This window comes from Hemicordylus capensis, chromosome 6 (assembly GCF_027244095.1).
Source record: "Hemicordylus capensis ecotype Gifberg chromosome 6, rHemCap1.1.pri, whole genome shotgun sequence".
Taxonomy (NCBI): Eukaryota; Metazoa; Chordata; class Lepidosauria; order Squamata; family Cordylidae; genus Hemicordylus; species Hemicordylus capensis.
Window position 1 is genome coordinate 48,282,930 of NC_069662.1, and position 16,341 is coordinate 48,299,270.

Here is a 16,341-nt window from a genome sequence, read left to right on the forward strand (position 1 = left end):
TTAGATTGACTTTACCATAGCTTGCCCAACGGCATCCTATACCTAAACCTGCATCTAAACCTGGATCTCCCATGTCTATACCTAGCCTTTGACCCACTTTACCGGACTGACCCCCAAATGTGAGAAACATATGACCAGCGCAGCAATGACACTGGCTCCCATTCCCATATAGCCCTTATAGAAACATCTGCCTGTGAGAAGGGAGCTTGGCAACAGTTCCCAAACTTCTAAAACAGGTGTTTCTGCAAAGTATCATTCAAAGGATACAATGCTGTTGGGAATATCTACTTCTGATTGTAGAATGAGACAATTTTTGTTGTTTCCTAGAAAGCAAGGCATTTCTTTGCTGACTGCGGTCCCCAGGTCAGGTCAGGTCCTGCAGAGTCTGAGGTCCAGCACTGAAACACCCAAACAAGAACACCCTTTCTAGACTATAAACTTGCCCCATTCCTAAGCAAATATCTTGAGGGTGGCAACCAGCACCCTCTAGTGACAACTGTTGACATTACTTCTTCTCTATCAGAGGTTACATCTGCATACACGCACAAAGAGCGCAGATACCATTTGAGAACTACACCCTAAGACCACTCTATAGCAGTTGCAAAAAGATGAATGCGGGACTAAATTAAAGCACAAAGCACGTGAATTTGCCCCCAAATGCCTCTGTAAGTGGGGGGGGGGAGTGCAAAACCTGAGGTAAACACATTGGGTGAGTTGCTGTGATGTCATGGAAGCCAAGAGGTCAGGGAAATTATCTCCCGTCAGCACTGGCTGAGTTGCTATGTTGTCGTGAATACTCTTATTATTATTATCTATTTATTTACACAGTCAGACAGGTGTTATTGACTGGTTTGTTTTATCCAGACATCAAGTCCTTCCCAAGGACCTGGGATGCCAGAATTTTATTGCCAATGTTGTTGCTGTTGTTATAGATATCGTTGCAGAATATAGGCTGTTCCCAGTAAAGCTGCTTTTTGTAATTGGCTGGTGGTGATTTCTGTGGCCCCTATGGTGTTGAGGTGCTCTTCAAGGTCTTTTGGAACAGGCACCAATTACCACTGGGATTATTTTGGTCTTTTTCTGCCACAGCCTTTCAATTTCAATTTGTAGATCTTTGTATTTGGTGATTTTTTTCTATTTCTTTTTCTTCTATTCTGCTATCCCCTGGTATTGCTATGTCGATTATTTTCACTTGTTTTTCTTTCTTCTCGACTGCAGTTATATCTGGTGTATTGTGTGGCAGATGTTTGTCTGTTTGTAGTCGGAAGTCCCATAATATTTTTACATCTTCATTTTCTTCAACTTTTTCAATTTTATGGTCCCACCAATTTTTGGCTACAAGTAGCTTGTATTTTTTGCAGATGTTCCAGTGTATCATCCCTGCTACCTTGTAATGCCTTTGTTTGTAGTCAGTCTATGCGATCTTTTTACAACAGCTGATTAGGTGGTCCACGGTTTCATCTGCTTCTTTACAAAGGCAGCACTTGCTATTTGTTGTGGATTTTTCAACTTTGGCTCTTATTGCATTTGTTCTTAGTGCCTGTTCTTGGGCAGCCAGTATTAAAACCTCTGTTTCTTTCTTCAAGTTGCCATTCTTAAGCCATTGCCAGGTCTTGGTGATGTCTGATTTTCCACTTATATTGTGCAAATATTGACCACGCAGTGGCTTATTTCTCCATTTTTCTGCTCGGTTCTTGACTTGTTCTTTCTTGTAGGCCTGCTTTGTTTCATTGGTGTTGAATAGTTTCTCGTTACTGGCCATTTTAAGTGCATCTTCTTCACTATGTATTCTTCAAGTCCTCTTTTCTCCTCCTCTACTGTTTGATGGACTTGCAGCATTCCTCTTCCACCTGAGCTGCGAGGGAGGTATAGCCTATCTACATCACTGTGGGGATGCAGAGCATGATTGATGGTCATTATCTTCCTGGTGTTGTTGTTGTTATTATACATTTATATCCCGCTCTTCCTCCAAGGAGCCCAGAGCGGTGTACTACATACTTGAGTTTCTCTTTCACAACAACCCTGTGAAGTAGGTTAGGCTGAGAGAGAAGTGACTGGCCCAGAGTCACCCAGCTAGTTTCATGGCTGAATGGGGATTTGAACTCGGGTCTCCCCGGTCCTAGTCCAGCACTCTAACCAAGGCAAATTGTCAGTAGAAGGTGCCCAGGGAAAGCACGTTTCTTGCAGCAAGGGTCAGCTGCCTCCGAGAATGTGCATAAATGGGGTGCACTTGAATGGGATACATGAGTGGAGTGGGTGTCAATGTGCACAAGCAAAGCACAAGATGTCTTTGTATACAGAGAAAATATGCCCATAGGTTTTCACAGGGCTCTATTTGTGCCTATATATTGTTAACAGCCAGAATGATGCACTTTCTCTCTGGTGCATTAGCCGTGCAAAATGGGAGCCACTGGTCAGTGTAGCTTAATGAAGTCTGGTGAAAAAGCAATTTCCAACCTGTTTCTAGCACTTACAACCTGTTTCTTGGTCCAGCCACCTGGGATGCATTGTTTCCCTAAAAGTCACTCTCAGCTGCATGCGGGGTGGGGGTGAGGGAGGTTGGGCTCTGGCTGGAAGCGGAGACTTAGCAGAAGCCAGCGGTGGAGCCTGACTGCCAGTGGCCTGTGATGTCAGACGTGGGGGGGGGCGTGGCCTGGCTCCCGAACACAGTCCTGCAGGGAAGAGCTGCTCTAGGCCGTGCCGTGAACGCAGCGCCGGCCATTTAACTCCCGAAGGGGCCGTGCAGCCCCTTCGAGAGTTAGACTTCTGCTGGCGCTGCATTCGCAGTGCAGCCAGGAGCGGCTCTTCCCTGCACGGCTGTGTTCGGGATCAAGGCCACGCTCCCCCACGCCTGACGTCAGACGCAAGGGGCGGAGTGAGCAGTTCCCATGTTCCCTGACTTCTCCTGTCTGAAGCAGGACTCCAGATTCTTAGCACTCAACCTTCTCCAGCACAGCCGCCCCCATATCTAGGCCAATCTAGGAAAAGCTAAATGTAGCCCAGTGGAGGATGCTCGCTGAGTTAGTGTCCCAGCTTCAGACTCACATTCCCTCTCCAAAGAACCTAACCCTGAACGGTCTGAAGAGGCAACTAATAAGACAGAGAAACAGAGCAGAGGAGATAATTCAGGCAGAGTGAGCCAATATGGGGCCAGAGGAAGCCATTTCAAAAGCTAACTCTGCCACAGGGGCCCTGGACAATGATCCATGCAAGACAGGCAAGAACCAACTTTTGTATTGCCAGGGCTGACGACTAGCTAGGAAAAAGGAAGAGCTGGTCCGCTCCTCTACCTTTAAGAGAAGTTTGATGTGCAGAAATCAGAAAGTGAAGTGACCCGTTCCAGACCCCCGAAGACTAACAAGCCCACAGTTTACTCTAAGAGCTGGTTTGATAAAGACTGCAGCAATGCCAAAAGTGAACTTATTATTGCTTTTCAAACATACAGGGACTGCCCTTCGCTTGCTTCTCTCCAGAGTGCCATATTACAGAAAAAAACAATATATAAGCAGTTGCTGAAAAATAAAGAGAGAGATGCCATGAGAGTAGACTGGCATCAATTGATAGCAGCCACAAGATCCTAAACCCCCTCATTGTTTTGGCGTATGATTGACCCATATCCATCTCGGGGTTTAGCCCACCTGAATTGTGTAATCCCCTCTTTGGTTTGGGAGGAACACTTCTGTAAGTTGTCTTGTTACTGTGTCTTGTTCTGAAATGGAAGCTTTGGTTAGACAGTTGAAACCTGGTAAAGCTCCAGGATTTGACCATATATCAGCAGAGGTTATTAGAAACAATCTGGCATGGTGGACCCCGGTCCTGGCTTCATTATTTTCATATATTGATAAGATAGCTCATGTCCCGAAGGATTGGGGTGTGGCAGTAATTATTCCAATTTACAAGAAAGGTGACAGGAAGCTCCCTGAGAATTATAGACCTATTCGTTTGCTAAGTGTGATAAGTTAGCTCTATGCCAGACACTTGTATGAGAGATTGCTAGACTGGGTTGAAATGGACAACATCTTGGCTGAGCAGCAGTTTTGCTTCCGTGCAGGTCATTCTGTCATGGACCCAGCCTTAATTTTGCAGCATATAGTAAGGAAATACTCCTGGTTCTGCTTTGTTTGCAGGATTTGTTGATTTCAGGGCCACCTTTGATTTGATCCCTAGGGAGAAACTCTGGAACAAGCTACTTAATTCATCAATGGATTGTCGGCTATTATGTTTGATAATAAAATTTCATGAAAACTCCCGTATAAGAGTACGCTGTAGTGCACAGGAGCACCTCACCAAGGAAATTCTAACATTTAGGGCAGTAAGACAAGGATGCATTCTGGCTCCATTATTGTTTAATTTTCACATTAATTCCCTTGCTTCCCATTTAAACAACTTGGATCATCACCCTCCCAAATTAGTGGATAAGCATCTCGCTGTTCTCTTGTATGCAGATAATGCCGTCATTCTTTCACAAACACAAATAGGTTTAAGAAAAGCAGTGTGCTCTTTGGCCTCCTATTGTAAGGAGCGCTCACTTGAAATTAATTATAGTAAAACCAAGATTCTAGTGTTTGCAAAAAGACCAAAATTTACAATTGGAAATTAAATGGGTACAAGCTGGGACAAGTAAAACAATTTAAGTACCTTGGTGTAATATTTCAGGCCTCTGGCTCCAGATCTGCACGCAGAGAATATGTTAGTCAGAATGCGAAGAAGAGCTCACAGACAATTCAATCTTATTACCACTCCAGGGGTGCCCATTTTATCCCTGCAGCTATTAAACTCTTTGAGGCCAAAGTCCGAGCACAGCTTTTGTACAGAGTGTAGCTGGGCATATACCCTAATTTCGCTAAATCAGAAGTGGTTCAATCTAATTTCCTGAAGAATATATTTCAGCTTACCAGCTGCATTCCTAGGGTGGTTCTACGGCTGGAAGCAGGGATGCTCAAAATAGAGGCCAGGGCTTGGATTATTATTTTTGAATTCTGGCTTAAGCTGATTTTCCATCCCATTGGTTTAGCTCCATTGGTGCTAAAGGATATATACCACTCAAGATGAGAAAAAGGGGTGGAGAAAAGGCTATATTATTATTCCCCCACCCCACCTTGATCGCACTGCTAACCCTGGGCTATGAAAATGCCAGACTCAAAATAAGGGGGAAAAATATTATATGGAGCGCCAAATTGATCAGGGCTCCATTCCGGTAGGTGTCTTTTTGGGCAATCAAATTCTGAGTTTTACCCCTGCCAACCATTTGAACTAGCTAACAGCCCCAAAGTACCGCAGAGCCCTGACACTGGCTAGATGCAATGCCTTGTGCACAGATCTGTTGGAAGGGAGATACCAAAGAATTCCATATGGGGAGCATTTTTGCCTCTGTGGCTCTGGTGAGATTGAAACAATGGCTCATGTATTCTTGTACTGTCACTATTATTGCGATATCTGACATAATCTCATCTCCTTAGATATTAGCTCATATCCAGGCAGTACCAATTTCCTCTTAGCGGATCAGAATGACTCTAGGTCTTATAATGTGGCTAAGTTCTGCCTCATAGCTAGCAAAATTCAGAGCTCATTAAGAACAAATATTCTACGAGATTTAACACTGCTCTTTATTAATTACATAATTTTGCTGTCTCACTACTTTTATAATCAGTGTCATTCTGTTATTCGTCTTGATTATATATAGTTTTATCTTCATAGTTTTAACTTTTAGCATCTTCTGACTATTACACTGAATAATTTTACAGAGACTTTTATTTTCTAGATGTAGATTGTTTGAACCGTTTTTGTCTGTTTTGCTGCTGTGCTGGTCAAAGATCAAAATAAAGACTATGGCTATGAAAGTGAAGCTATTCACAATGCTAATGTCGGCAGATCAAATGAGTGTTAGAGGCACTGAACAAGTTCTCAACTTCATGTACTGCACTAGGTTATACTAGCTGACATACAAAGCAATGATGCACCTAGAGATGAAGGTAGGTAATTCTGAAGCCTGGACCTAGTAAGCTTACGCACCCACCCCCCTGCAAAATAAGCATCCTCTACATACACACACACACACACACACACACACACACACACACACCATGGTTTCACACAGCATTCTTGGGCGCATGATTCAAACTGTTGAAAAAGTCTAAAAAATATTTTTAAAAATATATTCAAAATTAATAGATTGACTGATCTGCTTCAGAATAAATATACAAAGCCCTCCCCACTGCCCTACATCTATGCCCAATATCAAAGCCCTAGGCCAAGCTATTCCAGGAGACCTAAAGGGGCCGGTGGGGCAGCCACCACAGCGCCCACCCCCCCGCAGTTGCGTCTGGATGCACCAGTGCAGCAAGAGAGTAGCCTAACAGAACTTCCCAACTAACTGCACTGATACAATGGGAAAGCGCCCTCCCCTTCCCCAGGAAGACCTCTGTGCCAACCAAAAATATGTCCCTGAGGGCTGCGCCAGTGGCAGTGCATCCTTGCTTTGTATGTCGGTCACTATTTCTTATGGCCCAATCAATTACAAATTAGTTAATGATAACAGTTAATCATCTGAGCTATAAGTGTCCTGCAATTCCACAATCCACCTCACACAAGAAGTTGATACTGAGAACAGACTCAGTGAGGATTCTGAGAACCTTTGCTATCATCAGACAAACACCCTCCAAAGGGCAGATATCTGGTGGGCACAAGGTGCAATGAAGAGCCACCTAGTTTGCAAGAAGGACTAAGGGCTTGATCACTTGTCAAGTTTTACAGCACAAAGATCTTGAAGGCACAAGCTGGGAGTAGGTGAGGAGAAGCGCACACTTTCCCTTTCAGCCTTCGCCCAAACAAACAGGTAACAACAGTAACTAGTAGCCAAAAGCTATTAAGCAAGCTGTACAAAAGCCTAAAAGATGTGCATTGCTTCCTGTGATACAACATACAAAAGCATCCCCAGAACCACATAGCTATATTGCATCCAGCAATTTCCTTTTATCTTCACCGTAGCATGCAAAAGTGGCTGATTGTGCTCACACTCCTACAAGTTCTCCCACAATTTGCCACAAATACTGAGGCTATTCTCACACCCAGTGGAAACCGGGCTAAGGGAGCCCAGCCCAGTTTCCACTGCATGTGAGAACTGCCGGGTGCTGCATGGCTCCCAGCGGCGGCAACCCCTCTTGGGTAGCCCACCACTTAACCCGGGTTTAGAGGATCGTGTCATTGCGGTACAGCTCCGCACCATACCGACTCACGAGTAGCCCAACTGGGCAGCTACAACAAGCCTCCCAGCATCGGGGGGGGGGGCTCCCCAAAAGGCACCACACACTTGTGTGGTGCTGTATGGAACTTCAGGGGGCCACGAGGCCCCCGAACCCCGCTGCCCCAACCGGATCCATGACGGAACTGGTAATCATCTGGGCAGCCGATCCGGCCACTCAGGGAGGGCTGGCTGATCGTCTGCAGGGAGAGTGGGTCAAACCCGCTCTCCTCGCAGATCCCGCTTTGGCTCTACACATGGATAGTGTGTACAGCCTTACTGTGTGGTATGAGTTGAAAATAAAAGCCATTTGAAGACAGCTTTTGTACATTGGCCCCCAAATGAGGGAGAACAAAAACACCTTGAATTGAAAGGTGGATCAAGCTTTCTCTAGCACAGTTAAAAGAAACAAAGTCCCCAGCACATGCAGAATCCAGGAAATGAGAAGTATCCACAAATATCCATTTCAGATTAAAAAGGAGTAGATCAGTGAAGCCTGAGTTTTGAGTCTGTGAGAAAGAACGAGAAGGGGTCTGCTACCTTTCCCTGGATTCTGGGCACTGAAGCAATGTGATCTTCTGTGGATCCACTCTTGAAGTCGCAGTCCCAATGTGGCTGACTCCACATTCTCCTGAAAAGGGGGGGGAGGAGAGCTACAATTAGCACATCAGTTTTGCAATAGTCAACAATGCTTTCAAGGATCACCATGTACAGGGTTGCCAAATCAATATTTTCCAAAAACTCTATTGCATACTCCCCATTTCCCCAACTAATAGAAAGCTCAGGCAGGGAAATCTTTCACAGGGTCAGTTGACTTGAGAAGTGAGTACTGGAGACCAGCGTAGTAGTATTTGTTGATCTACAAATATTCTATAGCCAGAGCACCTGCTCAGGAAGCAAGCAGATAGCTGGATAGGCACAAGTCCCAATTAGCAGCAGTCATCCAAGCAATGGAACGCCCCCCGCATTGCTCCAAAAAGTGCTTCTCCCCAGCCAAAACCTCTTAGTACTGTCTTCCAGCCAGCAGTTTCATCTTCCCAAGTTTCGAAAGGTAAAGTGTGCTGTCGAGTCGGTGTCAACTCCTGGCAATCACAGAGCCCTGTGGTTGTCTTTGGTAGAATACAGGAGGGGTTTCCCATTGCCATCTCCCGTGCAGTATGAGATGGTGCCTTTCAGCATCTTCCTATATCACTGCTGCCCAATATAGGTGTTTCCCATAGTCTGGAGAATATACCAGCAGGGATTCAAACTGGCAACCTCTGGCTTGCTAATCAAGTCATTTCCCCGCTGCGCCATTACTGGAGGGAAAAAAGTTTCTTTCATGCACCTACAAATTCCAGCAGTTTTGAGTAACCACTCATCATACAAAGCTATTAATCAGGACCTAGTGCCCCCTGCCCATTAACTATTTAAAAAAACTCTGAGGAAGGGGGAGATTTTGCATAATTACACTAAAGACACTTGGAATGTTAGATTCCTTGTTTTAATGTTGGCTAGATTCTAGAGAATCTCCCAAACTAAGGGAAATGTATTCTGATGCTGTCATGGTCTAAAGTAAAGGACTCCCCCACTTCCTTGCACTGTGTGATGACAGGCAACTATAAGATTGATTGATTGATTGATTGATTGATTACTTACACACACACACACACACACACACACAAACACACACACACACACATTTATTTATTTGGCACATTTCTATACCACCCCAAATGCAAATCTCTGGGAGGTCACATCCAAGAAGTCTGGTGTGACCAAGGCATGGAAGTCCTTACACTGCCTCCTTGGCCTGGCAAATGTACCGTGTGTGCAGAGTACAGTGTTACAGTTTTCCTCCCACACAAACCCCAGAGAAAAACATGTGCTTGAGATATTTGCCAAACTTTGACAGCTATCTCTCTACTAATACAACAATAAAGAACAGCCATAACAAATATCGGTTGGATACACAAAGCTGTCTTATCAAAACCAGACCATTGGTCTACCTGCTCAGGCCAGCAGCAGAGATCTTTCCAAGTAATGCTTCCTGAGATCCTTAGCTGGAGACTGAACCTGGAACCTTCTGCATGCAAAGCAGGTGCCTGATACACTGAGTTCTAGCCTCTCTGTTCCACCTTCCATCACCAAAAATCCCTGCAGAAGCACAAGGGCTTTGCTTGCAACATCATAATGGTGCCCTTTGCCAGCAACATTTGGACGCCCAAGTCATCCTAGGGCCAAGTCATTCTTCATTCACATGCCAAAACACCTGTGGCTTAGTTTTCTGGATTCACAACTGGTGGGGTTGGGAGGTGTCTAAACTAATGTCACTTTGGAATGGAACCACTGCCTGTCTGCTGCAACCTTCTCATTCTATTCAGCCTGTGGCATTTCTAAAGACACAGTAAGCTTCCATTCTAAGGGAAAGTGACTCTAAAAAGACTGCCAGGAAAGTCCTATGTGGGGGAGAAGAAATATAAGGGGGACCAAACAAGAGGAGGCCCAGCACGCCACTTCCTTACTCACTCACTCACTCTTTTTCTGTGCCAGAAAGAACTTCTTTTATAGCTATTTATTGACAGTGCTGCCTTAGCTGTTCTGTTGTGCAATGGCTGAGATTACATAGGAACATAGGAAACTGCCATATACTAAGTCAGACCATTGGTCTATCTAGCTCAGTATTGTCTTCACAGACTGGCAGCGGCTTCTTCAAGGTTGCAGGCAGGAATCTCTCTCAGCCCTGTCTTGGAGAAGCCAGGGAGGGAATTTGAAACCTTCTGCTCTTCCCAGAGCGGCTTCATCCCCTGAGGGGAATATCTTGCAGTGCTCACACATCAAGTCTCCCATTCATATGTAACCAAGGCAGACACTGCTTAGCTATGGGGACAAGTCATGCTTGCTACCACAAGACCAGCTCTCCTCTCCAAAGAGCTTACGAAGAACTTCTTCCAGGAAACCTCTCCTGGTAGCATAAGTAAAGGCCAAGGAAAACCCAATTCACCCAAAATGCTAGAAGGGAAGGGAGGTAAAGGAGAAATTCTCAGTTTTGGAAGAATATGAAAAGAAGTCAGTGTAGGCTGCGATTTTGCACAGATCATGATGCTGGGTGCAGAAATTAGCTTCCAGACAATCTCAGTTTGCTTTCATTTTAAAGCAGGTTTCTTGCCGACAGCATGCTCACAAGTATGTGGGAAATGCACAACAAAAAAATGACACGTATGAGGAGCTTTGCCTCCAAAGGAGGGAGTACAGTGGGTGTCTAGTGTGCTACAACTGGAAGCATCATGGTTGACGCATAAATCTGATGGTTACGAGGCCAGAACAGCTGCAAATGCCTCTGTGGTGAACTGAACTGCTGTGTCATCCTGGCCCTGAAGCAATGGGCTGTGCTTGCTGCTAGAGTTTTAAATCAGCAGTAATCTGATACTTTAATTCACACACCAAGGAACAGCCTTCCTTCCTTCTCTGCATCTGAGCCCAGCCCAAGCCCAAGTCCAAGGATGTCGTTTCTCTACTATGCAAGGCTCTCGTCTCTAGGGCAAAAGCAGCCATTTTTAAAAATCCATACGTCACCATCAAAATCTCCCACATGATTTTCTTTGAAGGAATCATATTTCAGACCCTGCTGCTCCAGGAAGATTTTAATCAAAAGGCATTGAGCTTTTTATTATTTTGGTTTTGCAAAAATAGAGCTTTCTAGACAGCAGCAGCTTAATTGACTTCTATGGTTTTTTGGTTTTGCCCCCCCCACACACACACACCTCCCCTAGAGTTGCTAACTGTTTTTTTAATTCCTGGTGGAGCTCTAACACTATTCATAGCTGTGTGACAGGCAGAAATTACACAGACAAGACTTTTAACATCATATTATTTATTTATATGGCAGGAGAAGCCTTACCTGTGGCATGTCTGCCTTCCTGGCAATTTTAAAAGGTGCTAAAGCTCCGCTAGGAAAGAAAAATGTGGCAACCTGTTTCCTCAAGACAGACTGAACGGCTATACTAGTGAGCCTCACAAAGACGCCGTTGTGACCAACATTTCTCAATAACAATTTAGAGCACACCAGCCTCACTAATCTGTCTTAAAGTTGGCACAATTTTTCTGTAACTTTAACAAGTGCACAGCAAGCAGAAATTCAATGCTCAGGCATGCTTGGGGAGGGGGGAATCAAAAAGACAAACTTCTTGAAATACTCTCTGCAAAGAACTCCTCAGACATAAGACAAGAAGTGAAATGATTACTGCCTCTGACAAAGAGTTTGTTATGCAGAGAGAGAGAAAGTACTAGGTATAAAACAGAAAACTGGAGTGTTTTGCCTCTTTGGGGTTTTGGCTTGAAATTGGTACTGCTGTCCCAATTTTTCCTTGAAACATGCTGCCTGTCGCATTTCTGAACCTGACTCTTCGAAGCATAATACATTACAGCAAGTAAATCCTGGAAAACTAACTTAAATAGTGTTGTATAGTGGAGCAGAGAATCTGGAGGAAGGAGTACTGGTGGAGTACTTGCCAAGTAGCTTTGGCAATTAAAGCTGGAGATAGAGGAAAGTTTTTCAGTCAGCTGAAGGTGGTTTTGAAAGAGGGATCATTGATCATGGATTTATACACTAATCCCAACATTACCTTTGGAAAACATGTTTGGCAGGTTTTTTAATTGATTCAAAACTGTGTTCCGTGGAGAAGAAAAGCATTTGTGTACATCACAAGCAGCAAACTTTCTCCTAAACCTCTTTCATCTCTCTTACAAACTATTACCTGCCTCTGGTCATGAATTCTACAGGGAAAGCATGTGTTCACTGATGTGTGAATGAGCACACAGGTTCAGTCACACAGGGAGGCAGGTCACACAATCAAAAACTGGGTAGGACAAGCATTCTACCCAGCTCCAGCAGCTGAGTACGTTCCCAATTTTCAATCATGTGAGAGCAAACAACCAGATTGCGGTGGGGGGGAGGGCTGTGCGTGAGACAGCACCATTCCTACCCAGTTCTCATACCCAGCACTTTAACAAGGTAGGAGGAAAAGCCACCTTACACAGCTCCTCTCTCACAACACAACCTAGTGGTTTGCTCACATACAATCGAAAATCAGCACGCGCAGCGGCTGAAGCTGCGTAGGATACTTGTCCTACCCCATTAAAAGTACTATGAACTATCTTGGTGTGCTTGTGCTGAGAGCCAAAATGGTGCAATGCATGGAGTGTTAAGACAAGAACCAGAGAGTTTTAAGTTCAAACTAGCTTAACCCACACAGAGCATCTGTGCGCTAGTACTTGATTGCTCCCCTCACCTCAGAGATCTCTCCATCCTCACCTTAGTCTCTCCACTCTCACCTGAGCCACACTCTTGCTCCTCCTCCTCCATCCAGTTGCTTCCATCCCCCTCACCCCTCTTGGTCATGGCTGCAGCATTGCTGGCACTTTTTGGCCAAGCTGCAGCCTCCTATCCCCAGAGATCTCCCCACCCTCACCCTGCTCCTGCTCCTCCCCACAGGAGCAGCAGGAGCAGTTGACTGGGCCCTTCCTTGCTGCCGCCACCGCCATGGCTGCTCGTTCACCTCAGGCCACTGACAGGCGCAGGCTTAATCCCTTGCCTGCCTGCCTGCCTCCCTCCACCAATGGCCCAAACAGCAGCAGTGGTTGACTTGGTAGCCCCAAACAGCAGCAGTGGTTGACTGGGCCCTTCCTTGATGCTGCCACTATGGCCGCTCATTCCCCTTAGGCTGCTGACAGGCTCGGGCCCATCCCTCGCCCTTCCTTCTTTCTCTATTCCTCTCCCTTTCTCTGTCCCTTCCTGAGTTAACAGATCTTGTTCATCTTGTTTCCTCATCTAATTCACACAATGGCAGCCAGAGGCGTAACTAGGGAAAACGGCGCCCGGGGCAAGCACTGAAATGGCGCCCCCCCCCACATACTACATTATACTTAGGTTTTTCCTCACAAGCGCCCACCACCGCCGCCAAGCCAGGCCACTGACTGGCTGCCAGGTGCCAGCAAAGCAATGGGGGGCGCGGGCAGCGCGGAAGGGACCGCTCGTGGGGGAGGGGGTGCCGACGCACTCCCTTGACTGCTGCAGCGCTGCTGCACTGAGCAGGGAACATTTGTATTAACAAAAACAACTTTTTTTAAAAAAAATAATTTTTTTTGGTCATGGCGGTGCCCCCCACGTGACCAGAAAAGATGGCGCCCGGGGCACGTGCCCCCCCTGCCCCCCCTATAGTTACACCTCTGATGGCAGCCTCTGGCTGAATAACCATTCTCCTGAAGTGGCTCTTTCCTTCCTCATGATCCCTCTCTTCACAGACCCCTGCCTATTATCTATATATATTCTCTCCTCTACAATCCAGAACATCTTCTGACCAGTAACAGTTGCATTCCAACTGACCTTAACCATCACAGGCTCCTCCCCCCTATATGCATATGGGACCCCCACTGCCCAATCACCATGGTACTTCTGCTCTCACAGGCTCCTCCTCCCTATCTGCATAAGGAATCCCCACTGCCCAGTCAGGTGCTTTTGTTCATAAACTCTCGTGAGAACTGCCACACACAGGATTAGCCACGGGTATGCCTTCGAGAATTAAATAGATAGATAGATAGATAGATAGATAGATAGATAGATAGATAGATGGATGCCCACTTGGCCTCAAAGCTCAGTGGGGAATCTTGGGTCAGTCATTTTCTTTCAAACTAACCTGCCTCACAGAGCTGTTGAAAGGATAATGTGTGTGGGGAAAGACCCATGTGTGCTACCCTGAGCTCCCTGGAGGAAGGGCAGGATAAACATGGAAATAAATACACTGACTGACATAAAGTGACATGTTGCCACTAAGGCTGCCTGTACAAAATACTTCTGCAATCATGTATTTGCCTGTACAGTTTTCCACACCGACAGGTGCAAATACATAAGTGCACACACATATGAGGTTGCCTTATACAGAGTAAGGCCAGTGGTCCACCTAGCTCTGTATTGTTTGCTATGCAGGGCAGCAGTCCTCCAGGGTCTCAGATGGGGGTCTTTCCCACCTCTGTTATCTGAAATGCTACAACAGAGCTTTTAACTGAAACACTATTGAACTTGAGGCCTTCTGCATGCAACACATGTACTCAGGGGCATATCTAGGGGTAGGGCAGGCAGGGCACGTGCCCCGGGCGCCACTTGAAGGGGAGGCGCCATTTTGTAAAATTAATTTTAAAAAAAATGGCTGCCAAAAACAAAATGGCCATCGTGCATGCTCAAATGGCCTCTGTGAGGCCCTAGGTCATGCCAGGCTTTGCAGAGGTCATTTGAGCATGCGCGGTGGCCATTTTGTTTTCAGTGGCCTTTTTTTTTAAAAAAAAAGATTATTTTTAAAAACGGCCACTGCACATACTCAAATGGTCCCTGCGAGGCCCTGGAGGCCAGCGGGGTGAGGGGGAATCTTTGCAACCCCCTCCCAGCATTTAGGAAGCCCCCCAAAGGGGCTACGGGTAAAAATAATAATAATAAAAATATAATATAAGACACTGTACACATATTCAGATTGGCACTATGTACAGAGAATCAGGGCTTGTGAATACTGAGCTGACGCTTAAGAGCTAGGATTGTATTCATTTGCTCTTACTTTGCTTCTTGTGATAAGTGAGTTAAATGTGATGTCTTGCTAATATGGCTATTAATAGTGAGTTTGTCTTTGAATCAGTGTGAAACCCTTAATATTAAGGCCCACTGGGAGTTTCTTGCTCTCTTTCTCTCATTTTAACTGTCTTTCTGAAAGACTAGAATATATTCCAAGCAGTGACACAGTTTACTCTGCATATCCTTTAATTATTTACAGAGTATCTGGGAAAGTCAAATTCTCCATTGATTTTTAAAACTTATGTAATGGTGATGCTACATGTATAGTAGAGAATTAGACAGGCACTTCTGTTTCGTTTTCCAAGTATATCTCCACTTAGTATTTGGGTATTTCATGAGTCCCCACATACTGAAATTTGTAGTTTTCCAGCATTATTTGGTCTGGCTAAGTCCACTGCTAAATAGTTTTTGAAATATTAAAAGATTAACGAGCTTGACTTGTATTTTTCAGTTGATATTATGGTAAAGTTATCTGAAAGATGGGTGTCAGATGCTTGGACAGGGGGCGCAATTTCAGTGTTTGCCCCAGGCGCTATTTTCCCTAGATACGCCTCTGCATGTACTGTTCCTGAGCTATGGCCTCGCCCCTTTTGTGCAAGCCTATGTGTGCACACTCACTCATGATCCCAGAAATATACCAACATAGCAGGGTTGACTGGTTCAAATTGGCAACTGAAATAATGATTTAAATCACCAAGAGAAAAATAATGATTTCAATCAAGGGTTCTCAAATTTGGTCCTCCTACGATAAATTGTAGCTGGGGGTGAGGGGAGGTGTAATTCAGCAACATCTGGGGGAACCACAGATTGCGAACCCCCACTTAAAATCAAAAGTTTCGATTCATCCTTTAGATACTCCCGCAAACAAAAGAGCATGCTAACTGGTTGCTATTAAATCAATACATTTTAATGCTGCTTCAGTCTGGCAACCAGGCCTTGCATCCCATTGTTTCATTGTTGACATTTGCCACATTCTCCTTTTTGACCAAGCGAATTCTTCAAAATATCCCCAGACAAGGTCTCTTTTACAACCTGCAGCCACGATGGTGAGAAGGCAGGCTTCTTCCTTCCACGGTTCCTCTTTGTTTTCTCTTGCTTTGCTATATCACTGCCATGCTCCTCGCCCCCCCTCCCAAAGTAGTGACTGGGTATATCAGTGTTCTCCATGAGATGGAAGGTAAATGTCCATGTTCTTTGATAGCGAGCCACACATATTTATAATTAGAGTTCTGGCTCTGAGCCAGTTATAGAGATCAGTTAATTACTAGGCATGAAGCAGGAGTAAAAGGTCACCCACTGATTAATCTGAGTGACATCTGGAGTGACCTGCCAATTCCTGGCTCCCCAGCATCAACCCATAATATAAGCACATGACCTATTATACTGCACATTGTCTGGCAAAGATATTTTCCATAACCACACGCACACACACACCCTGTTTGGTTCATTTTTAAAAAACAAAGGAAAGCAGCTTTTCACAAGAGGGTCACCATAAGTTTCGTTT

At 45.2% G+C, this 16,341-nt stretch overlaps 1 protein-coding gene across 8 annotated transcripts in view; it reads right to left on the minus strand.

Annotated features, from left to right (window-relative positions):
* GRB7 (growth factor receptor bound protein 7) overlaps positions 1–16,341 on the minus strand; it is a 97,686-nt gene that overhangs the window by 73,501 nt on the left and 7,844 nt on the right. For 4 of the 8 annotated variants that reach the window (XM_053261150.1, XM_053261151.1, XM_053261148.1 and 1 more), the window contains one exon: positions 7,781–7,871. In XM_053261150.1, the coding sequence (XP_053117125.1) occupies positions 7,781–7,871 (91 nt within the window). Of the gene's footprint in view, positions 1–3,638; positions 3,746–7,780; positions 7,872–13,445; positions 13,491–13,579; positions 13,587–16,341 lie in introns of those variants that run through there. The other 4 variants (XM_053261160.1, XM_053261159.1, XM_053261157.1 and 1 more) reach the window with 4 other exon arrangements.